This window comes from Symsagittifera roscoffensis, chromosome 3 (assembly GCF_963678635.1).
Source record: "Symsagittifera roscoffensis chromosome 3, txSymRosc1.1, whole genome shotgun sequence".
NCBI lineage: Eukaryota > Metazoa > Xenacoelomorpha > Acoela > Convolutidae > Symsagittifera > Symsagittifera roscoffensis.
Genome location: NC_087064.1, coordinates 28,992,143 through 29,010,333, shown reverse-complemented (window position 1 = coordinate 29,010,333; position 18,191 = coordinate 28,992,143). Strand labels below are relative to the sequence as shown.

Genomic DNA, 18,191 nt, shown 5'->3' with positions numbered 1-18,191 from the left:
AGCAACTTTTATGTTTGAAAAAAGTTAAGTTTCTCCAAGAAGGTCCTAGCGGGGTTAAAATTTGGCATTCAAAAAGTGTGCAATCAAGAGTCCTATCGATCTCAAAAGAACTACCGGATGTTTCAAGGAAAAAAAATCAGTGAATAAGCATAAGCAAACAGAATTGAAGCCGACATCCAATCAGCTGAGACTCAGCCAAAAATTTCTGCCAGGGATAATTTCATTTAACGCCCAAAAAGGATCCACGATAGCTATACAAGTAGCGTCGCAAGCATAAAAAATTTTGAAAACAATAGCGCGAAAACTACTAAAAAGTGAATTAAGAAAAAATATAAAAATAAGCTTTGAAATGTAAAACTTTTGCAGAGGAGGATTCGATCCTACGACCAGGACAATTAAAGTCCCCTGTCCTCGCATCTGTTCCACAGGCCCTCAACAAATTACAAACACTAGCTACAAATAAAGAAGCCAAAATTGTTAATAAATTGCCAACGCCATGCAGCGAAAAAGTCACCAATCACAAACAGACACATCATTGCATGTAAAAATTTGGAATGTAACAAAAAATAAATCCACACTAATTTTGGATGTAAAAAATTAGTAAGAAGAAAGCCAAAATATGTAACCAGAGGCGAAGCTGTGCTTCGAACCACTTGCAATACACAAAGCCATCGACTCGTAATTTTCACACTCAAACTGAAACTCATTTTGATGAACACCTGTGGCAGAGCACAAGAGCACAACAACCAGCATTGAACTGGCTTGTAAAATAAGCATTTCGCTACAATTTAGACAGTGTAAAAAGATACGAAGTCAAAAAAAAATCTGAAAAACTAAGTCGAAAAAGTTACTTTGAAATATAACTTTGAAAAGCTACAGCTACAAAAACTTCACCTGGCCGCAACAAAGGCAACAACTTTTGGGTCGAATTCTGTTGAGTCGAAAACAAAACTGTTGTCAAAAATTTCATGAAGTGTTTGAAAACTTTACGATCCACCCATACTGAAGCACGTAATCATATACGAATATACTTTGCGCTCAAAATTACGCAAGATACGCATAAGTTGCTTAAATCGAAATAATGAACTGTTTTAATAATTTTAAGAAAAACCATGAAAAAAATTACGCAAATTCAGACGTAGTAACTACATAACTTTCAATTATGGTACAAAACGGCTTAAATTGGAACAAAACCGATGCTATAAAAAGTAAGCGAAAAAAAACCCTACCAGATAAAAAAAGTGTGCATTTGAAAAAAGGAAACGACAGAAACTAGGACGAAAAACACGAACCTGAAATTAAGATTTTTTGAAAAATACATTACAAACTGAAACAGCCTTGACTCAATCTATTATATATTTAAATGCGGGCTTCACTATCTTGCCATGTTTAAGCTTTTTCAACGTATTATTTTTGCATGTTTAGGATATATCGTATATTGCAATGGTTAAGAATTTTTTTTCGTTTTTCCAGTTTGATTTTAGTTGTTATTTCACCGAGTTTAAAATATGCAGCCAAAAAATGGGATGCTGCTTGGATTCCCCAATGGTTGCGAATTTGGCCTCCAATTTTGGATGCCCAAATCCTTTTAGTTAACGAGATAAGACGATTTTTGTGATTTTTTCAAAAAAAAAGATTTCAGAAAACTTAAATTAATTTTTTTCTTCAAAATCTGAAATTCCCAACCCTGTAGTTGGGTCCTGTCAGAGTACTCTCAAGAACTGCAAATCTTGCCTCCAAATATGACTGCTCAAATCCTTGTAGTTTTCGAGATGTGATGATTTTCGTGATTTTTTTTTCAAAAGTTTCAGAAAACTTGAATTAAATTTTTTTTTACAAAACTTGAAGTTCCCAACCCTTTAGTTGGGTACTGTCAGAGTAGTCAAGGATTGCGAATCTTGCCTCCAAATATGACTGCTCAAATCCTTGTAGTTTTCGAGATATGACGATTTTTCCAAAAGTTTTCAGAAAACTTAAAATAATTTTTTTTCTTCAAAATCTGAAATTCCCAACCCTGAAGTAAGGTCCTGTCAGAGTACTATCATGGATTACGAATATTGCCTCCAAATATGACTGCCCAAATCCTTTTAGTTAACGAGATAAGACAATTTTGGTGATTTTTTCCAAAAAAATTTCAGAAAACTTAAATTAATTTTTTTCTTCAAAATCTGAAATTCCCAACCCTCTAGTTGGGTCCTGTCAGAGTACTCTCAAGGACTGCAAATCTTGCCTCCAAATATGACTGCTCAAATTGTTGTAGTTTTCGAGATGTGATGATTTTCGTGATTTTTTTTTTCAAAAGTTTCAGAAAACTTGAATTAATTTTTTTTTACAAAACTTGAAGTTCCCAAACCTGTAGTTGGATACTGTCAGAGTACTATCAAGGAATGCGAATCTTGCCTCCAAATATGACTACTCAAATCCTTGTACTTTTCGAGATATGACGATTTTTCCAAAAGTTTTCAGAAACTTAATATAATTTTTTTCTTCAAAATTTGAAATTCCCAACCCTGAAGTAAGGTCCTGTCAGAGTACTATCATGGACTACAAATGTTGCCTCCAAATATGACTGCTCAAATCCTTGTAGTTTTCGAGATACGACGTTTGTGATTTTTTAAAAGTTTTTTTTAGAAAAGTTCAATTAATTATTTTTCAAAACATTGAAATTCTCAACCCTGTAGTTGGGCGCTGTCAGAATTTTCTAAGAATTCCAAATCTTATCTCCAAATATGACTGTTCAAACCCTTGTAGTTTTTGAGATATGACGATTTTTTTTTTGACTTTTTCAAAAAATTTCAAAAACTTACATCAATTTCCTTTGCAAAATCTGAAATTCTCAACCCGTTAGTTGGGTCCAATCAGATTACTCTCAAGGATTACAAATCTTGCTTCCAAATATGACTGTTCAAATCCTTGTAGTTTTTTCGAGATATGATACTTTTTGTGATTTATAAAGAAAAATTCAGAAAATTTAAATAATTTTTATTTCATAATTTGAAATTCCTAAGTTTGTAGTTGAATGCTGTGAGGGTACTCTCAAGAGTTACAAATCTTCCTACATGCGGCTGCTCAATTGCTTTTAATTTCCGAGATGTGGCGTTGTTTCTGATTTTTTTCAAACTTCTCAAAGAACTAATCTACAAAGAAATTCAAAAAATTTGAAACTACCAACTTGATGAAGACACAACCTTAGTGTCAGCGTACACCCAGGCGTCTCAAATCTTGCATCTGAATATGAATGCTCAAATCATGCCATAATTTGTAGCCAAAATATGTAACCAGAGGCGAAGCTGTGCTTCGAACCACTTGCAATACACAAAGCCATCGACTCACACTCAAACTGAAACTCATTTTGATGAACACCTGTGGCAGAGCACAAGAGCACAACAACCAGCATTGAACTGGCTTGTAAAATAAGCATTTCGCTACAATTTAGACAGTGTAAAAAGATACGAAGTCAAAAAAAAATCTGAAAAACTAAGTCGAAAAAGTTACTTTGAAAAATAACTTTGAAAAGCTACAGCTACAAAAACTTCACCTGGCCGCAACAAAGGCAACAACTTTTGGGTCGAAATCTGTTGAGTCGAAAACAAAACTGTTGTCAAAAAATTTCATGAAGTGTTTGAAAACTTTACGATCCACCCATACTGAAGCACGTAATCATATACGAATATACTTTGCGCTCAAAATTACGCAAGATACGCATAAGTTGCTTAAATCGAAATAATGAACTGTTTAAATAATTTTAAGAAAAACCATGAAAAAAATTACGCAAATTCAGACGTAGTAACTACATAACTTTCAATTATGGTACAAAACGGCTTAAATTGGAACAAAACCGATGCTATAAAAAGTAAGCGAAAAAAAACCCTACCAGATAAAAAAAGTGTGCATTTGAAAAAAGGAAACGACAGAAACTAGGACGAAAAACACGAACCTGAAATTAAGATTTTTTTGAAAAATACATTACAACCTGAAACAGCCTTGACTCAATCTATTATATATTTAAATGCGGGCTTCACTATCTTGCCATGTTTAAGCTTTTTCAACGTATTATTTTTGCATGTTTAGGCTATATCGTATATTGCAATGGTTAAGAATTTTTTTTCGTTTTTCCAGTTTGATTTTAGTTGTTATTTCACCGAGTTTAAAATATGCAGCCAAAAAATGGGATGCTGTCTGGATTCCCCAATGGTTGCGAATTCGGCCTCCAATTTTGGATGCCCAAATCCTTTTAGTTAACGAGATAAGACGATTTTTGTGATTTTTTCAAAAAAAATTTAAGAAAACTTAAATTAATTTTTTTCTTCAAAATCTGAAATTCCCAACCCTGTAGTTGGGTCCTGTCAGAGTACTCTCAAGAACTGCAAATCTTGCCTCCAAATATGACTGCTCAAATCCTTGTAGTTTTCGAGATGTGATGATTTTCGTGATTTTTTTTCAAAAGTTTCAGAAAACTTGAATTAATTTTTTTTTTTACAAAACTTGAAGTTCCCAACCCTGTAGTTGGGTACTGTCAGAGTAGTCAAGAATTGCGAATCTTGCCTCCAAATATGACTGCTCAAATCCTTGTAGTTTTCGAGATATGACGATTTTTCGAAAAGTTTTCAGAAAACTTAAAATAATTTTTTTTCAAAATCTGAAATTCCCATCCCTGAAGTAAGGTCCTGTCAGAGTACTATCATGGATTACGAATATTGCCTCCAAATATGACTACCCAAATCTTTTTCGTTAACGAGATAAGACGATTTTTGTGATTTTTTCCAAAAAAATTTCAGAAAACTTAAATTAATTTTTTTCTTCAAAATCTGAAATTCCCAACCCTCTAGTTGGGTCCTGTCAGAGTACTCTCAAGGACTGCAAATCTTGCCTCCAAATATGACTGCTTAAATCCTTGTAGTTTTCGAGATATGACAATTTTTCCAAAAGTTTTCAGAAAACTTAAAATAATTTTTTTCTTCAAAATCTGAAATTCCCAACCCTGAAGTAAGGTCCTGTCAGAATACTATCATGGACTACGAATCTTGCCTCCAAATATGACTGCTCAAATCCTTGTAGTTTTCGAGATACGACGTTTGTGATTTTTTAAAAGTTTTTTTTAGAAAAGTTCAATTAATTATTTTTCAAAACATTGAAATTCTCAACCCTGTAGTTGGGTGTTGTCAGAATTTTCTAAGAATTCCAAATCTTGCTTCCAAATATGACTGTTCAAATCCTTGTAGTTTTTGAGATATGATACTTTTTGTGTTTTAAAAAGAAAAATTCAGAAAATTTAAATAATTTTTATTTCATAATTTGAAATTCCTAAGTTTGTAGTTGAGTGCTGTGAGGGTACTCTCAAGAGTTACAAATCTTGCTACATGCGGCTGCTCAATTGCTTTTAATTTCCGAGATGTGGCGTTTTTTCTGATTTTTTTCAAATTTCTCAAAGAACTAATCTACAAAGAAATTCACAAAATTTGAAACTACCAACTTGATGAAGACACAACCTTAGTGTCAGCGTACACCCAGGCGTCTCAAACCTTGCATCTGAATATGAATGCTCAAATCCTTTTAGTTTCCGACACAAGAGGTTTTTTATGATTTTTTCATTTTTTTTCGGGGAAACGGGTTTAAAAAAATTTCACGAAATTTGAAATTTTTAACCCTATAGTATGGTGCTCTCAGGGACTCTCAGTGGCTGCAAATCTGGCCTCCAAATTTCTCCAGAGGCCCATTAAGTTTTCGAGAGATCGTTTTTATGCTATTTCAAAATAAATTTGAAAATTTAACAGTTTGAAATTACCAACCCTGCAATTGAGTGCAGTCAGAGAACACTATAAGTTGGCAGATCTTGCTTCCAATATATGCGGTTTCTCATGAAATGTCGAAAAAATTCGAAGCTAGTTACTATTTAAATTATGGTGGATTTATTCAAATTTCAAGAATTCAAGCGTGTCAGAAGTGGTAAACTCCTTCTATTCGGGTCCAGTTTAGCATTCCACCTTTAATTATCATTCTGTGAACAAAGCTGTTTACGGAAAAAAACTAGTGCTCGATTGCAATACCCTTGCTTATCGCAAGGGTAATAAATTACGCATTTCAAAAAATTGAAATATAAATTGAATTGAAAACTTCTGAAAACGATTTTTATCATTGTACTGTTGTTTGAAACAAATACCTTTTTTTGGTTCATCTGTTGAATTAAAAATGCAACAGCTGTGTTAACTTATAATTAATTGAACTTCAAAGCAAATGCTATGAAAAAGCCGTAAATGTGCCCCAAAACTCGCATCAATATTTGCCTCTTAGTTTGGAAAAAACAATTGTCGTACTATTACACTACCCTCGCTAAAACTTGCACGAGTAATCAACAATACTTGCAACTTCAACAAAAAATGCTAACAGCACGAGAATAATCCGCGATAATGGCAAATAAGTCGACAGAATATAAGCAGATAAACCTTACGCCAAAATACAATTTCAAACCCGAGAAAAATTCAATTCCAAACATACACAAAAAACAAGGCTGGGACTCGAACCAAGTTACCTCTAAGCCAAGGGGAAGGGAGACTTGAAGTTGTTAAACAAAAAAGAGACACAAGTCGGAAAATATTTTAATAACAAAAGCTGGAAGGGTTACTTAAAAGAAAAATTTTTAAATTATTAAAGGTTATCAAAGTTATTTGATAACCTTACAAAAATTTCATGTTTGTATCGAATGAAGTTCATTAACAGCCTTAAAAAGCATTGGGATTATTTAATGAGCAACCACTGAGGCTCATCTGTACTGAAACACATAACAGCATAAGAATATATTTTGCCCTCGAAACTACACAGCATAGGTTAACCAAACCAATGTTACTTAAACAGAAACTGTTTAATAAATAATTTTAAAACATAAAACTTGCCAAAATTACAAATTACAGAAACTTCAAATATAGTAAAAATTGTTTAAGAAACATAGAACCCATTACTTAGAAAGTAGGCCGAAAAACCGTTCCAAATAATATATGTGGCATATAAACAAACAGAAAAGGAACCGACGAAATATAGGACGGAAACCACGAATCCGAAAAAAAATGAATAAATTCATTTAATTACTATATGAATGAGGGTTATGTTATTTAAATTTTCAGTTATTTTTTTTAAGTAAAGGCAAATTACAAAAGGGGCCCTTCAGTGTGGTAACGGTCAATGCACAAGCTGCATAGGGCCAATCCAGCGCTATATCAGCAAACTGCATCATTGTAACAATGAAGTCATATATCAGTATTAAATGCATCGTCGTAATGTTAATTTATCTTCTTCGTAGTAATTAGAACATAGTTGAAAGATGCCCGAGGGAAAAAGACCCCGGCCTGAGGGCACGCCGATGGCGGCCCTTTTGCCCGCGGCCATCTTCAACTATGTTCTAACTGTTGAAGAGTATGTTTTTGCTCTTTCTGAAGGAAAGATGCCGGAAAATTGTGAAAGATCCCGGAAAAGTGCGCAAAACTATGCAAATGATGTCTTTTTTTCATTCATACGTTCTAATATTTCATTTTTCATTCATGCCTTGTGAAAGAACATGTGTGAAAGAGCAAAAACAAAACCTTCTAAATATCCGACCTTCTTCTACAATAGCGCATATAGAGTTGTCGATAAATTGCACTTTGCACAGCGATCTGTATCCCCCTTATACATAGTATAGAGCTCCGGAGCTCCGAGTATAGAGCTCCTGATTTTATTTAAACTTTCAATTAATTGAGCATTTCAGCCACAGAGCGTGAAATTTACCATTTCTTCTAAAATGACCATATCGTGAAAGGTACAAAGTCTTTTTACTAACCACATTGGCTGCGCTATATCAGCAAACTGCATCATTGTAACAATGAAGTCATATATCAGTATTAAATGCATCGTCGTAATGTTAATTTATCTTCTTCGTAGTAATTAGAACATAGTTGAAAGATGCCCGAGGGAAAAAGACCCCGGCCTGAGGGCACGCCGATGGCGGCCCTTTTGCCCGCGGCCATCTTCAACTATGTTCTAACTGTTGAAGAGTATGTTTTTGCTCTTTCTGAAGGAAAGATGCCGGAAAATTGTGAAAGATCCCGGAAAAGTGCGCAAAACTATGCAAATGATGTCTTTTTTTCATTCATACGTTCTAATATTTCATTTTTCATTCATGCCTTGTGAAAGAACATGTGTGAAAGAGCAAAAACAAAACCTTCTAAATATCCGACCTTCTTCTACAATAGCGCATATAGAGTTGTCGATAAATTGCACTTTGCACAGCGATCTGTATCCCCCTTATACATAGTATAGAGCTCCGGAGCTCCGAGTATAGAGCTCCTGATTTTATTTAAACTTTCAATTAATTGAGCATTTCAGCCACAGAGCGTGAAATTTACCATTTCTTCTAAAATGGCCATATCGTGAAAGGTACAAAGTCTTTTTACTAACCACATTGGCTGCGCCATAATTTGATGAGATCACCAACTTCAGCATCAAAGCTCTTAAGCTCAGTCTCTAAATATTCAGCTACCTGGCGATGGTCAGTCATTCACGAGCTGAAAAAAAACACCATTTCTTCCTAACAAGTAGAAAAATTCATCCAAATCGAAAAATCAATCAAAATATTAGGGCAGTTAAGAAACCGCAATGAACTGTAGCTCCGAAGTAGACGAGTTGTTTTTATGGAATGATAGATTTTCATTGCAATAGATTCCGAAGTTTGACATTGTTAAGGAACACAACCTTACAGCAAGTGTCCTTCAAGTGACCTGGTTTCGTTTCGAGCTTACCGTCTGGCCAATCTTTTCAACGAATGTTTCAACACAGAGAAGAAGAGGAGCTTCGCACCAGCACAAAAACTAGAAGTAGAAAAAAATGTCTACTTAAGTTTATATTTTCATTGGTTTCGACAGAAGTTAATTCTAGGCAATCATTTGAAGACTCCAGTTATTTGAATATTATTAATCAGAAGGTCAAAAGTATCATAGAAACCGAGGTTAGTCAGGAGTCCCTTCATCACATATTCCAGTCAAAATCCAAGGAACTTTCTGGATATGCAAGAGTAAAGTATAAGGTGGATAGAAGAAAAGAGAGTCAGATGGTTGGGAATCAAACCAACCAGATTGAGAAAACTAACACTTGCACAGAATAAACCGGAGTTGAAAGAAACTAAAAAGATTGACCTGATATCAGGCTACGGGTCTATCAGATACACTAGTGGACAAAATTAAACGCAACTAGCGTGTTACGCACCTCTGGTGCTTCGAATTTTTGACAACTCAAGAAAAACCGCATATATTGGAAACCAGATCTGCAGGCTTTTATTTTACTCTGAGAGCACTCATTTACAGGGTTGGTAATTTCAAACTTTATGAACTTTTTTTGAATTCCAATTTTCCGCCAAATCTCGAAAACTACAAATATTTAAGTAGTCATATTAGGAGGCAAGATTTACAACTCCTGGGAGAACCCTGGCAGCACCCAATTACAGGCTTGGGATATTTAAACTTTGTGAAATTTTCTAAATCTAAGTTTACTGAAAATTTTAGAGAAAATATAGAAAAAACCTCATATCTTGAAAATACAACAATTTTAGCAGTTATATTTAGAGGCAATATTTGCAACCCCTGTGAGTACCGAGACAGCACCCAACTACAGGGCTAGGAATTCCAAAAATTGAAGAGAAAATGAGAAGGTAGGCGGTACCGCTGAGCTGAAGCCAGAGATTACAGACCAAACAGCCAACACTCATAAGCTACTGACACTGAAGGCTTTGCATATTTGCAGGGAGAGGCCGAAGATCAACACACGCGATGAATTCAGGAGCCGGGAATTAACACTAAAATTATAGTCTATGTACAACATGGCTAAAAGTTAAAAAATTGACATGTCAGAATCAAAATTATTCCCAAATCTAAATTTTATAACCATGAAAGAACAAAAAACTAACAAATCTCCGAACTTTACAGGAAAATGTTATTCATGATTATGTAATTATATTATGTAATTACAGTTGTTCAAATTTGATTGGTTAAAAAGTTTTAGAGCCTTTTTAGACAATGTTTCTCATTTTTCAGATCTTTGATCGTTGTGTAATTATTGTAAAAAATTTTAATCCTGATGATGCACAAAATGTGCGACAACATTTGAATTAACATTTTAAATTTTTTATAAAAACAATTAAATTTAAGTTTTCTGAAAAACTTTGAAAAAATCACTAAAAAGCCGGATCTGGATAACTACAAAGATTTGAGCATTCATAATTGGAGGCATGATTCGTAACCCTGAGAAGACTCTGATAGCCCCCAAATACAGGGTTGGGAATTTCAAATTTTGAAAAAATTTCGTTTAAGTTTTGTAAAATTCTAGGCAATGCGACAGAACTTAATTCTAGGCAATCATTTGAAGACTCCAGTTATTTGAATATTATTAATCAGAAGGTCAAAAGTATCATGGTAACCGAGGTTAGTCAGGAGTTCTTTCATCACATATTCCAGTCAAAATCCAAGGAACTTTATGGATATGGAAGACTAAAGTATAAGGTGGATAGAAGAAAAGAGAGTCAGATGGTTGAGAATCAAACCAATCAGATTGAGAACACTAACACTTGCACAGAATAAACCGGAGTTGAAAGAAACTAAAAAAATTGACTTGATATCAGGCTACGGGTCTATCAGATACACTAGTGGACAAAATTAAACGCAACTAGCGTGTTAGGCACCTCCGGTGCTTCGAATTTTTGACAACTCAAGAAAAACCGCATATATTGGAAACCAGATGTGCAGGCTTTTATTGTACTCTGAGAGCACTCAATTACAGGGTTGGTAATTTCAAATTTTATGAACTTTTTTTGAATTCCAATTTTCCGCCAAATCTCGAAAACTACAAATATTTAAGTAGTCATATTAGGAGGCAAGATTTACAACTCCTGGGAGAACCCTGGCAGCACCCAATTACAGGCTTGGGATATTTAAACTTTGTGAAATTTTCTAAATCTAAGTTTACTGAAAATTTTAGAGAAAATATAGAAAAAACCTCATATCTTGAAAATACAACAATTTTAGCAGTTATATTTAGAGGCAATATTTGCAACCCCTGTGAGTACCGAGACAGCACCCAACTACAGGGTTAGGAATTCCAAAAATTGAAGAAAAAAAATAAGAAGGTAGGCGGTACTGCTGAGCTGAAGCCAGAGTTTATAGACCAAACAGTCAATACTCATAAGCTACTGACACTAGAGGCTTTGTATATTTGGAGGGAGAGGCCGAAGATCAACACACGCGATGAATTCAGGAGCCGGGAATTAACATTAAATTATAGTCTATGTACAACATAGCTAAAAGTTAAAAAATTGACTTGTCAGAATCAAAAATATTCCCAAATCTAAATTTTATAACCATGAAAGAACAAAAAACTAACAAATCTCAGAAATTTACAGGAAAATGTTATGTAATTACAGTTGTTCAAATTTGATTGGTTAAAAATTTTTAGAGCCTTTTTAGACATGTTTCTCATTTTTCAGATCTTTGATCGTTGCGTAATTATTGTAAAAAATTTTAATCCTGATGATGCACAAAATGTGCGACAACATTTGAATTAACATTTTAAATTTCTTATAAAAACAATTAAATTTAAGTTTTTTTTTTCTGAAAAACTTTGAAAAAATCACTGAAAACGCCGAATCTGGAAAACTACAAGGATTTGAGCAGTCATAATTGGAGCCATTGTTTGCAATCCCTGAGAGGACTCTGATAGCCCTCAAATACATGGTTAGGAGTTCCAAATTTTGAAAAAAATTCAATTTAAGTTTTCTGAAAAACTATGAAAAAATCACTAAAAAGCCGGATCTGGATAACTACAAAGATTTGAGCATTCATAATTGGAGGCATGATTCGTAACCCCTGAGAGGAATCTGATAGCCCCCAAATACAGGGTTGGGAATTTCAAATTTTGAAAAAATTTCGTTTAAGTTTTGTAAATTTTTTTTTGAAAAAATCACAAAAAACGTTATATCTCAAAAACTACGAGGACTTGAGCAATCATGTTTAAAGGCAAGATTGGCAACGCCTGAGAGTACTCTGACAGCATCCAGCTACAGGTTAAGAAATTTTAAACTTGGAAAAAATGTTAATTTAACTTTTTGAAACACTTTTTGAAAAAATCACAAAAAAACGTAATATCTCAAAAACTACAAGGATTTGAGCAGTCATAATTAAAAGCAAGGCTCGCAACCCCTGAGAGTATTTTGATAGCACCCAAATTCATGGTTCAGAATTTCAAGTTTTGAAGAAAAAATTTCGTTTAAGTTTTGTAAAAAAATTTTTTGAAAAAATCACAGAAAACGTCATATTTCGAAAACTACAAGGATTTGAGCCGTCACAATTAGGTTTTCTGAAAAACTTTGAAAAAATCACTGAAAACGCCGGATCTGGATAACTACAAGGATTCGAGCAGTCATAATTGGAGCCATTGTCTGCAATCCCTGAGAGGACTCTGATAGCCCCCAAATACATGGTTAGGAGTTCCCAATTTTGAAAAAAATTCAACATAAGTTTTCTGAAAAACTATGAAAAAATCACTAAAAAGCCGGATCTGGATGACTACAAAGATTTGAGCATTCATAATTGGAGGCATGATTTGTAACCCTGAGAGGACTCTGATAGCCCCCAAATACAGGGTTGGGAATTTCAAATTTTGAAAAAATTTCGTTTAAGTTTTGTAAAATTCTAGGCAATGCGACAGAAGTTAATTCTAGGCAATCATTTGAAGACTCCAGTTATTTGAATATTATTAATCAGAAGGTCAAAAGTATCTTTGTAACCGAGGTTAGTCAAGAGTCTTTTCATCACATATTCCAGTCAAAATCCAAGGAACTTTCTGGATATGGAAGAGTAAAGTATAAGGTGGATAGAAGAAAAGAGAGTCAGATGGTTGGGAATCAAACCAACCAGATTGAGAACATTAACACTTGCACAGAATAAACCGGAGTTGAAAAAAACTAAAAAAAATTGAACTGATATCAGGCTATGGGTCTATCAGATACACTAGTGGACAAAATTAAACGCAACTAGCGTGTTACGCACCTCCGGTGCTTCGAATTTTTGACAACTCAAGAAAAACCGCATATATTGGAAACCAGATCTGCAGGCTTTTATTGTACTCTGAGAGCACTCAATTACAGGGTTGGTAATTTCAAATTTTATGAACTTTTTTTAAATTCCAATTTTCCACCAAATCTCGAAAACTACAAATATTTAAGTAGGTTATTAGGAGGCAACATTTACAACTCCTGGGAGAACCCTGGCAGCACCCAATTACAGGCTTGGGATATTTAAACTTTGTGAAATTTTCTAAATCTAAGTTTACAGAAAATTTTAGAAAAATCATAGAAAAAACCTCATATCTTGAAAACTACAACAATTTTAGCAGTTATATTTAGAGGCAATATTTGCAACCCCTGTGAGTACCGAGACAGCACCCAACTACAGGGTTAGGAATTCCAAAAGTTGAAAGAAAAAATAAGAAGGTAAGCGGAACTGCTGAGCTGAAGCCAGAGTTTACAGACCAAACAGCCAACACTCATAAGCTACTGACACTGAAGGCTTTGCATATTTGCAGGGAGAGGCCGAAGATCAACACACGCGATGAATTCAGGAGCCGGGAATTAACACTAAAATTATAGTCTATGTACAACATGGCTAAAAGTTAAAAAATTGACATGTCAGAATCAAAATTATTCCCAAATCTAAATTTTATAACCATGAAAGAACAAAAAACTAACAAATCTCCGAACTTTACAGGAAAATTGTTAATTTAACTTTTTGAAAAACTTTTTGAAAAAATCACAAGAAAACGTAATATCTCAAAAACTACAAGGATTTGAGCAGGCATAAATAAAGGCAAGGCTCGCAACCCCTGAGAGTACTTTGATAGCACCCAAATACATGGTTGAGAATTTCAAATTTTGAAGAAAAAATTTCGTTTAAGTTTTGGAAAAAAATTTTGGTAAAATTACAAAAAACGTTATATCATGAAAACTACAAGGATTTGAGCTTTCATAAATGGAGGCAAGATTCGCAACCCCTGAAAATACCCTTAGAGCACCCTACTACAGGGCAAGAAATAAAATTTTGAAAAAATCACAGAAAACGTCATATTTCGAACACTACAAGGATTTGAGCAGTCACATATGGAGGCAAGATTCGCAATCCTGGAGAATACTCTGACAGCACCCAACAACAGGGAAGTTTGATATATTATGTTGGAATATAAGTTTTCTGGAAGTTTTAATAGTGAAGCCCGCATTTAATTATATAATAGATTTTAGGCTTCTACTCTCTAAAATTCCTTATTTCACTGACCATTTTGGACATTTATTAAAAGTTTCACCAAAATTTGATAGTTCAAATTTAGATAGTGAAGCCCGCATTTAATTATATAACAGATTTCAAATTTCCACTCTCTGAAATTCCTTATTTCACTTACCTTTTTGGACATTTATTCGGAATTTCACCAAAATTTTTACATCGACCTGCTGCAAATGATCGGCGCTCTGAAAGTTTCAATTTTTGATTTGAAGTTTTTTTATGTGTGAAAATGCCAGTTTTCACCATTTGCCATGAGGTTTCTATGCGAGTGAACACTTTTTTTATTAAGCGGATTAGTGAAAACTGATCATGCAAAGTGAAATTTTTTGAACTAAAAAATTTCATTGCTCAGTGTGATAACTTTTCTAAGCTGTGTTGATTCGAACAATTTCACACCGTTGGAAAACCTTATTACAAACAGCAAAATTTAGACCTGGAAAAATTTGGAGTGATTCAAATCAAAAATTGAAACTTGAGAGAGGGTAATTTAGTCATTTGCAGCAGGTGGATGTAATTTTTCTTTAAAATTCCCAATAAATCTTTTCCAATACGCTCCTTCAAAAAAAGTATTTTTGGGAGTAAAAACGTGAAATTGCGTTTAACCTTGTCCACTATACTTATACTAAGCTGCGCTTTTGTTTCCTAGGCTCTATAGATAGAGAGTTTCTGCGAAAATTGTTTTATCATTAATAGTGCCGGGGTTCCTCGGTACACGTGCTCAAATTCTGACACCGCTTGTTCAGAAAAACCTCAGTGCTAGGCGCAGCAGCACCCTCATATTCAAAAACTAATGATTGGAAAATATATGTGCCAGTCGGTAATATTTGGAAGTTTGACCTTGAGCAACGTTTAGTCTTGATTTTGGTGTGAAATACAATTTTTCAAAAATTTGAATTGAGCATGACATGCTCAGGTTTCTCGTGACAACTGATAATACAAGAAAAAAAACAAAAAAAACCCAACTACAGTCGCGGGAAAGTAGTATAAGAATAGGAGCGTGAAATTGCTTTACGCAATTTTGCCGTATAAATCGAACGAGAGTACAGTTGTCTCATTCCTAGAGAAAGAACAAGTCGTGACGAGAAGAGACAAAGAAAATTGAGTGCACCAGTGTGAACCTTCGGTGGAAAGGTGGACAGCTGAAACTGCCCAATAGTCAAAACAGAAAACTTGTGTCTTGAGTTAAAATTTATTCATTCCAAACTTCTTGAGTTAAACTTGATTACTGGACTAATTCTAGAGTCGCTTTTTAATTTAGTTACTCGATTATAGAAGTCGTGACGGTATGTAAGTACCCAATTTAATTTTCTTGAGTGTGTTTTACATTATTATGTTGAGTTAGGGAGAGTTTTATGTTGATTCATCTGAAATGGATCAATGGTCCACTGTCTTATAAAAAGTAACTGTAACGTAAGGTTCCGACCCTGTTTTTAACGGCGTTCGTGTGTTTTGGGTATGTTGAGACCCTAAGCATGGGGGCGTTTTTATTTCTAGAGGAGGGGAGGGAGGGTATTTTGATAGTAGCCTATATTTTGTAACGCGGTTTGTTGTCTCATGTCGCAACTGAAACGTATTGGCTCCGACCATTTGAGGAAGAATAACACAAGAGATAGTGCCCGTGCTTCTTGAGCCAATGGTTAAAGGGCCTGTTTTTCTTTAACCTCATATGTGACTTAAGTAGGCGACTGTTACAAAGTGTTTTCATGGCGCTCCTGGGTGATTTTACGACATCATGACTACGGGATTGAACCCACTCGACGCAGCTCCGGGCTACATGCCCATTCTAGAGAACCGGTGGTACGGTTCAACGGGAATGTGACAACCTTCTGATTGTACCGTGATAGCTTTTTAGAAAACCCGAGAAAAATTCCCGGTGCACTTTCCAAAACGAGGCCTAGCTAACAGAGTAATGGGGGCCACTACGGGGACAAAAAACGGCTAAAAGACAAAAAGCGAAACAAAAAACCGAAAAAGATTTAAAATAGGAACAAAAAACGATAACAAATACAAAAAGGACAGTTGCTTTGACTTTCTGATTCAGTGGATCAAACCTTAATTTTAATTTAAATAGTATGCGCATACTTTTTTCAATGAGACCGATCGTTTCGATCAAACCAGCAACATTGAACAGGTGCCCGAACTAGGGGCGTTGAAAAAGTGTTCAGTCAGCTTGTCACATCAACGGCCCACTGTGAGACTTGACTGGAACAGGTGACAAGCCAAGCCAAGTGGCAAAGTGGACCTCTGAATGACTTGACACCTGAAAGACTTGACTAGAACAGGCGAAAAGCCATGTGGGGAAGTGGACCACTGAGAGACTTGACCACTGGAGACTTGAGTAGAACAGGTGACCAGCCAAATTGGAAAGTGGTATTCGGGATAGAGATCTCGGAGACAGAGGACACCCGACCGGGAAAGAGACATCCAGCAGAGTGATCAAAGCAGAACAGAGCAAACGGAGGAAGTTTCTGTTTGGTCGAGTGGGTATCGTTACTCCATTTTACATTATAGGAAATAAGTGTAAAATTAAATAAGCGAATGCCCACTGTTTTGAGGAAACGTTTTTACTTGAGCAGAGCTTGGAAACAGGTTCTAAGGTTTTCTCTCGAGAGGTTTAGCACCCATCTCGCAAGGGTAAGTTTCGGCATAAGTAGGGGGCTAGACAGGGGGAGGTTAGCATGGGGGCGTTCTTATTTCTAGAGGATGGGAGGGGGGGGGGGGGGTATTTTGGTAGTAGCCTATAAATTGTAACGCGGTTTGTAGTTTCATGTCGCAACTGAAACGTATTGGCTCCGACCATTTGAGGAAGAATAACACAAAAGATAGTGCCCGTGACTCTTGAGCCAATGGTTAAAGGGCCTATTTTTCTTTAACCTCATATGTGATTTAATTAGGCGACTGTTACAAAGTGTTTTCATGGCGCTCCTGGGTGATTTTACGACATCATGACTACGGGATTGAACCCACTCGACGCAGCTCCGGGCTACATGCCCATTCTTGAGAACCGGTGGTACGGTTCAACGGGATTGTGACAACCTTCTGGTTGTACCGTGATAGCTTTTTAGAAAACTCGAGAAGAATTCCCGATGCGCTTTCTAAAACGAGGCCTAGCTAACAGAGTAATGGGGGCCACTAGGGGGACAAAAAACGGCTAAAAGACAAAACGCGAAACATAAAACCGAAAAAGATTTAAAATAGGAACAAAAAACGGGATAACAAATACAAAAAAAGACAGTTGCTTTGACTTTCTGATTCAGTGGATCATACCTTAATTTGAATTAAAATAGTATGCGCATACTTTTTTCAATAAGACCGATCGCTTCGATCAAACCAGCAACATTAAACAGGTGCCCGAGCTAGGGGCGTTGAAAGGGTTTTCAGTCAGCTTGTGACATCAACGGACCACTGTGAGACTTGACTGGAACAGGTGACAAGCCAAGCCAAGTGGCAAAGTGGACCTCTGGATGACTTGACACCTGGGAGACTTGACTAGAACAGGCGAAAAGCCAAGTGGGGAAGTGGACCACTGAGAGACTTGACCTCTGGAGACTTGAGTGGAACAGGTGACCAGCCAAATGGGAAAGTTGTATTCGGGATAGAGATCTCAGAGACAGAGGACACCCGACCGGGAAAGAGACATCTGGCAATGTGATCAAAGCAGAACAGAGCAAACAGAGGAAGTTTCTGTTTGGTCAAGTGGGTATCGTTGAAATCCATTTTACATTATAGGAACTAAGTGTAAAATTAAATAAGCGAATGCCCACTGTTTTGAGGAAACGTTTTTACTTGAGCAGAGCTTGGAAATAGGTTCTACGGTTTTCTCTCGAGAGGTTTAGCATCCATCTC

The 18,191-nt window shown here is 35.5% G+C and overlaps 1 protein-coding gene across 3 annotated transcripts in view; it reads right to left on the bottom strand.

Moving 5' to 3' along the window:
• The window catches only part of LOC134842897 (histone-lysine N-methyltransferase SETDB1-like), a 31,879-nt gene extending 23,343 nt beyond the window's left edge, over positions 1-8,536 (bottom strand). For 2 of the 3 annotated variants that reach the window (XM_063859411.1, XM_063859413.1), the window contains exon 1: positions 8,428-8,536. In XM_063859411.1, coding sequence (XP_063715481.1) covers positions 8,428-8,527 — 100 coding nt within the window. In that variant the 5' untranslated portion in view covers positions 8,528-8,536. Of the gene's footprint in view, positions 1-7,810; positions 7,823-8,427 lie in introns of those variants that run through there. The other variant, XM_063859412.1, reaches the window with a different exon arrangement.
• Between the last annotated feature and the right edge of the window lie 9,655 nt (positions 8,537-18,191).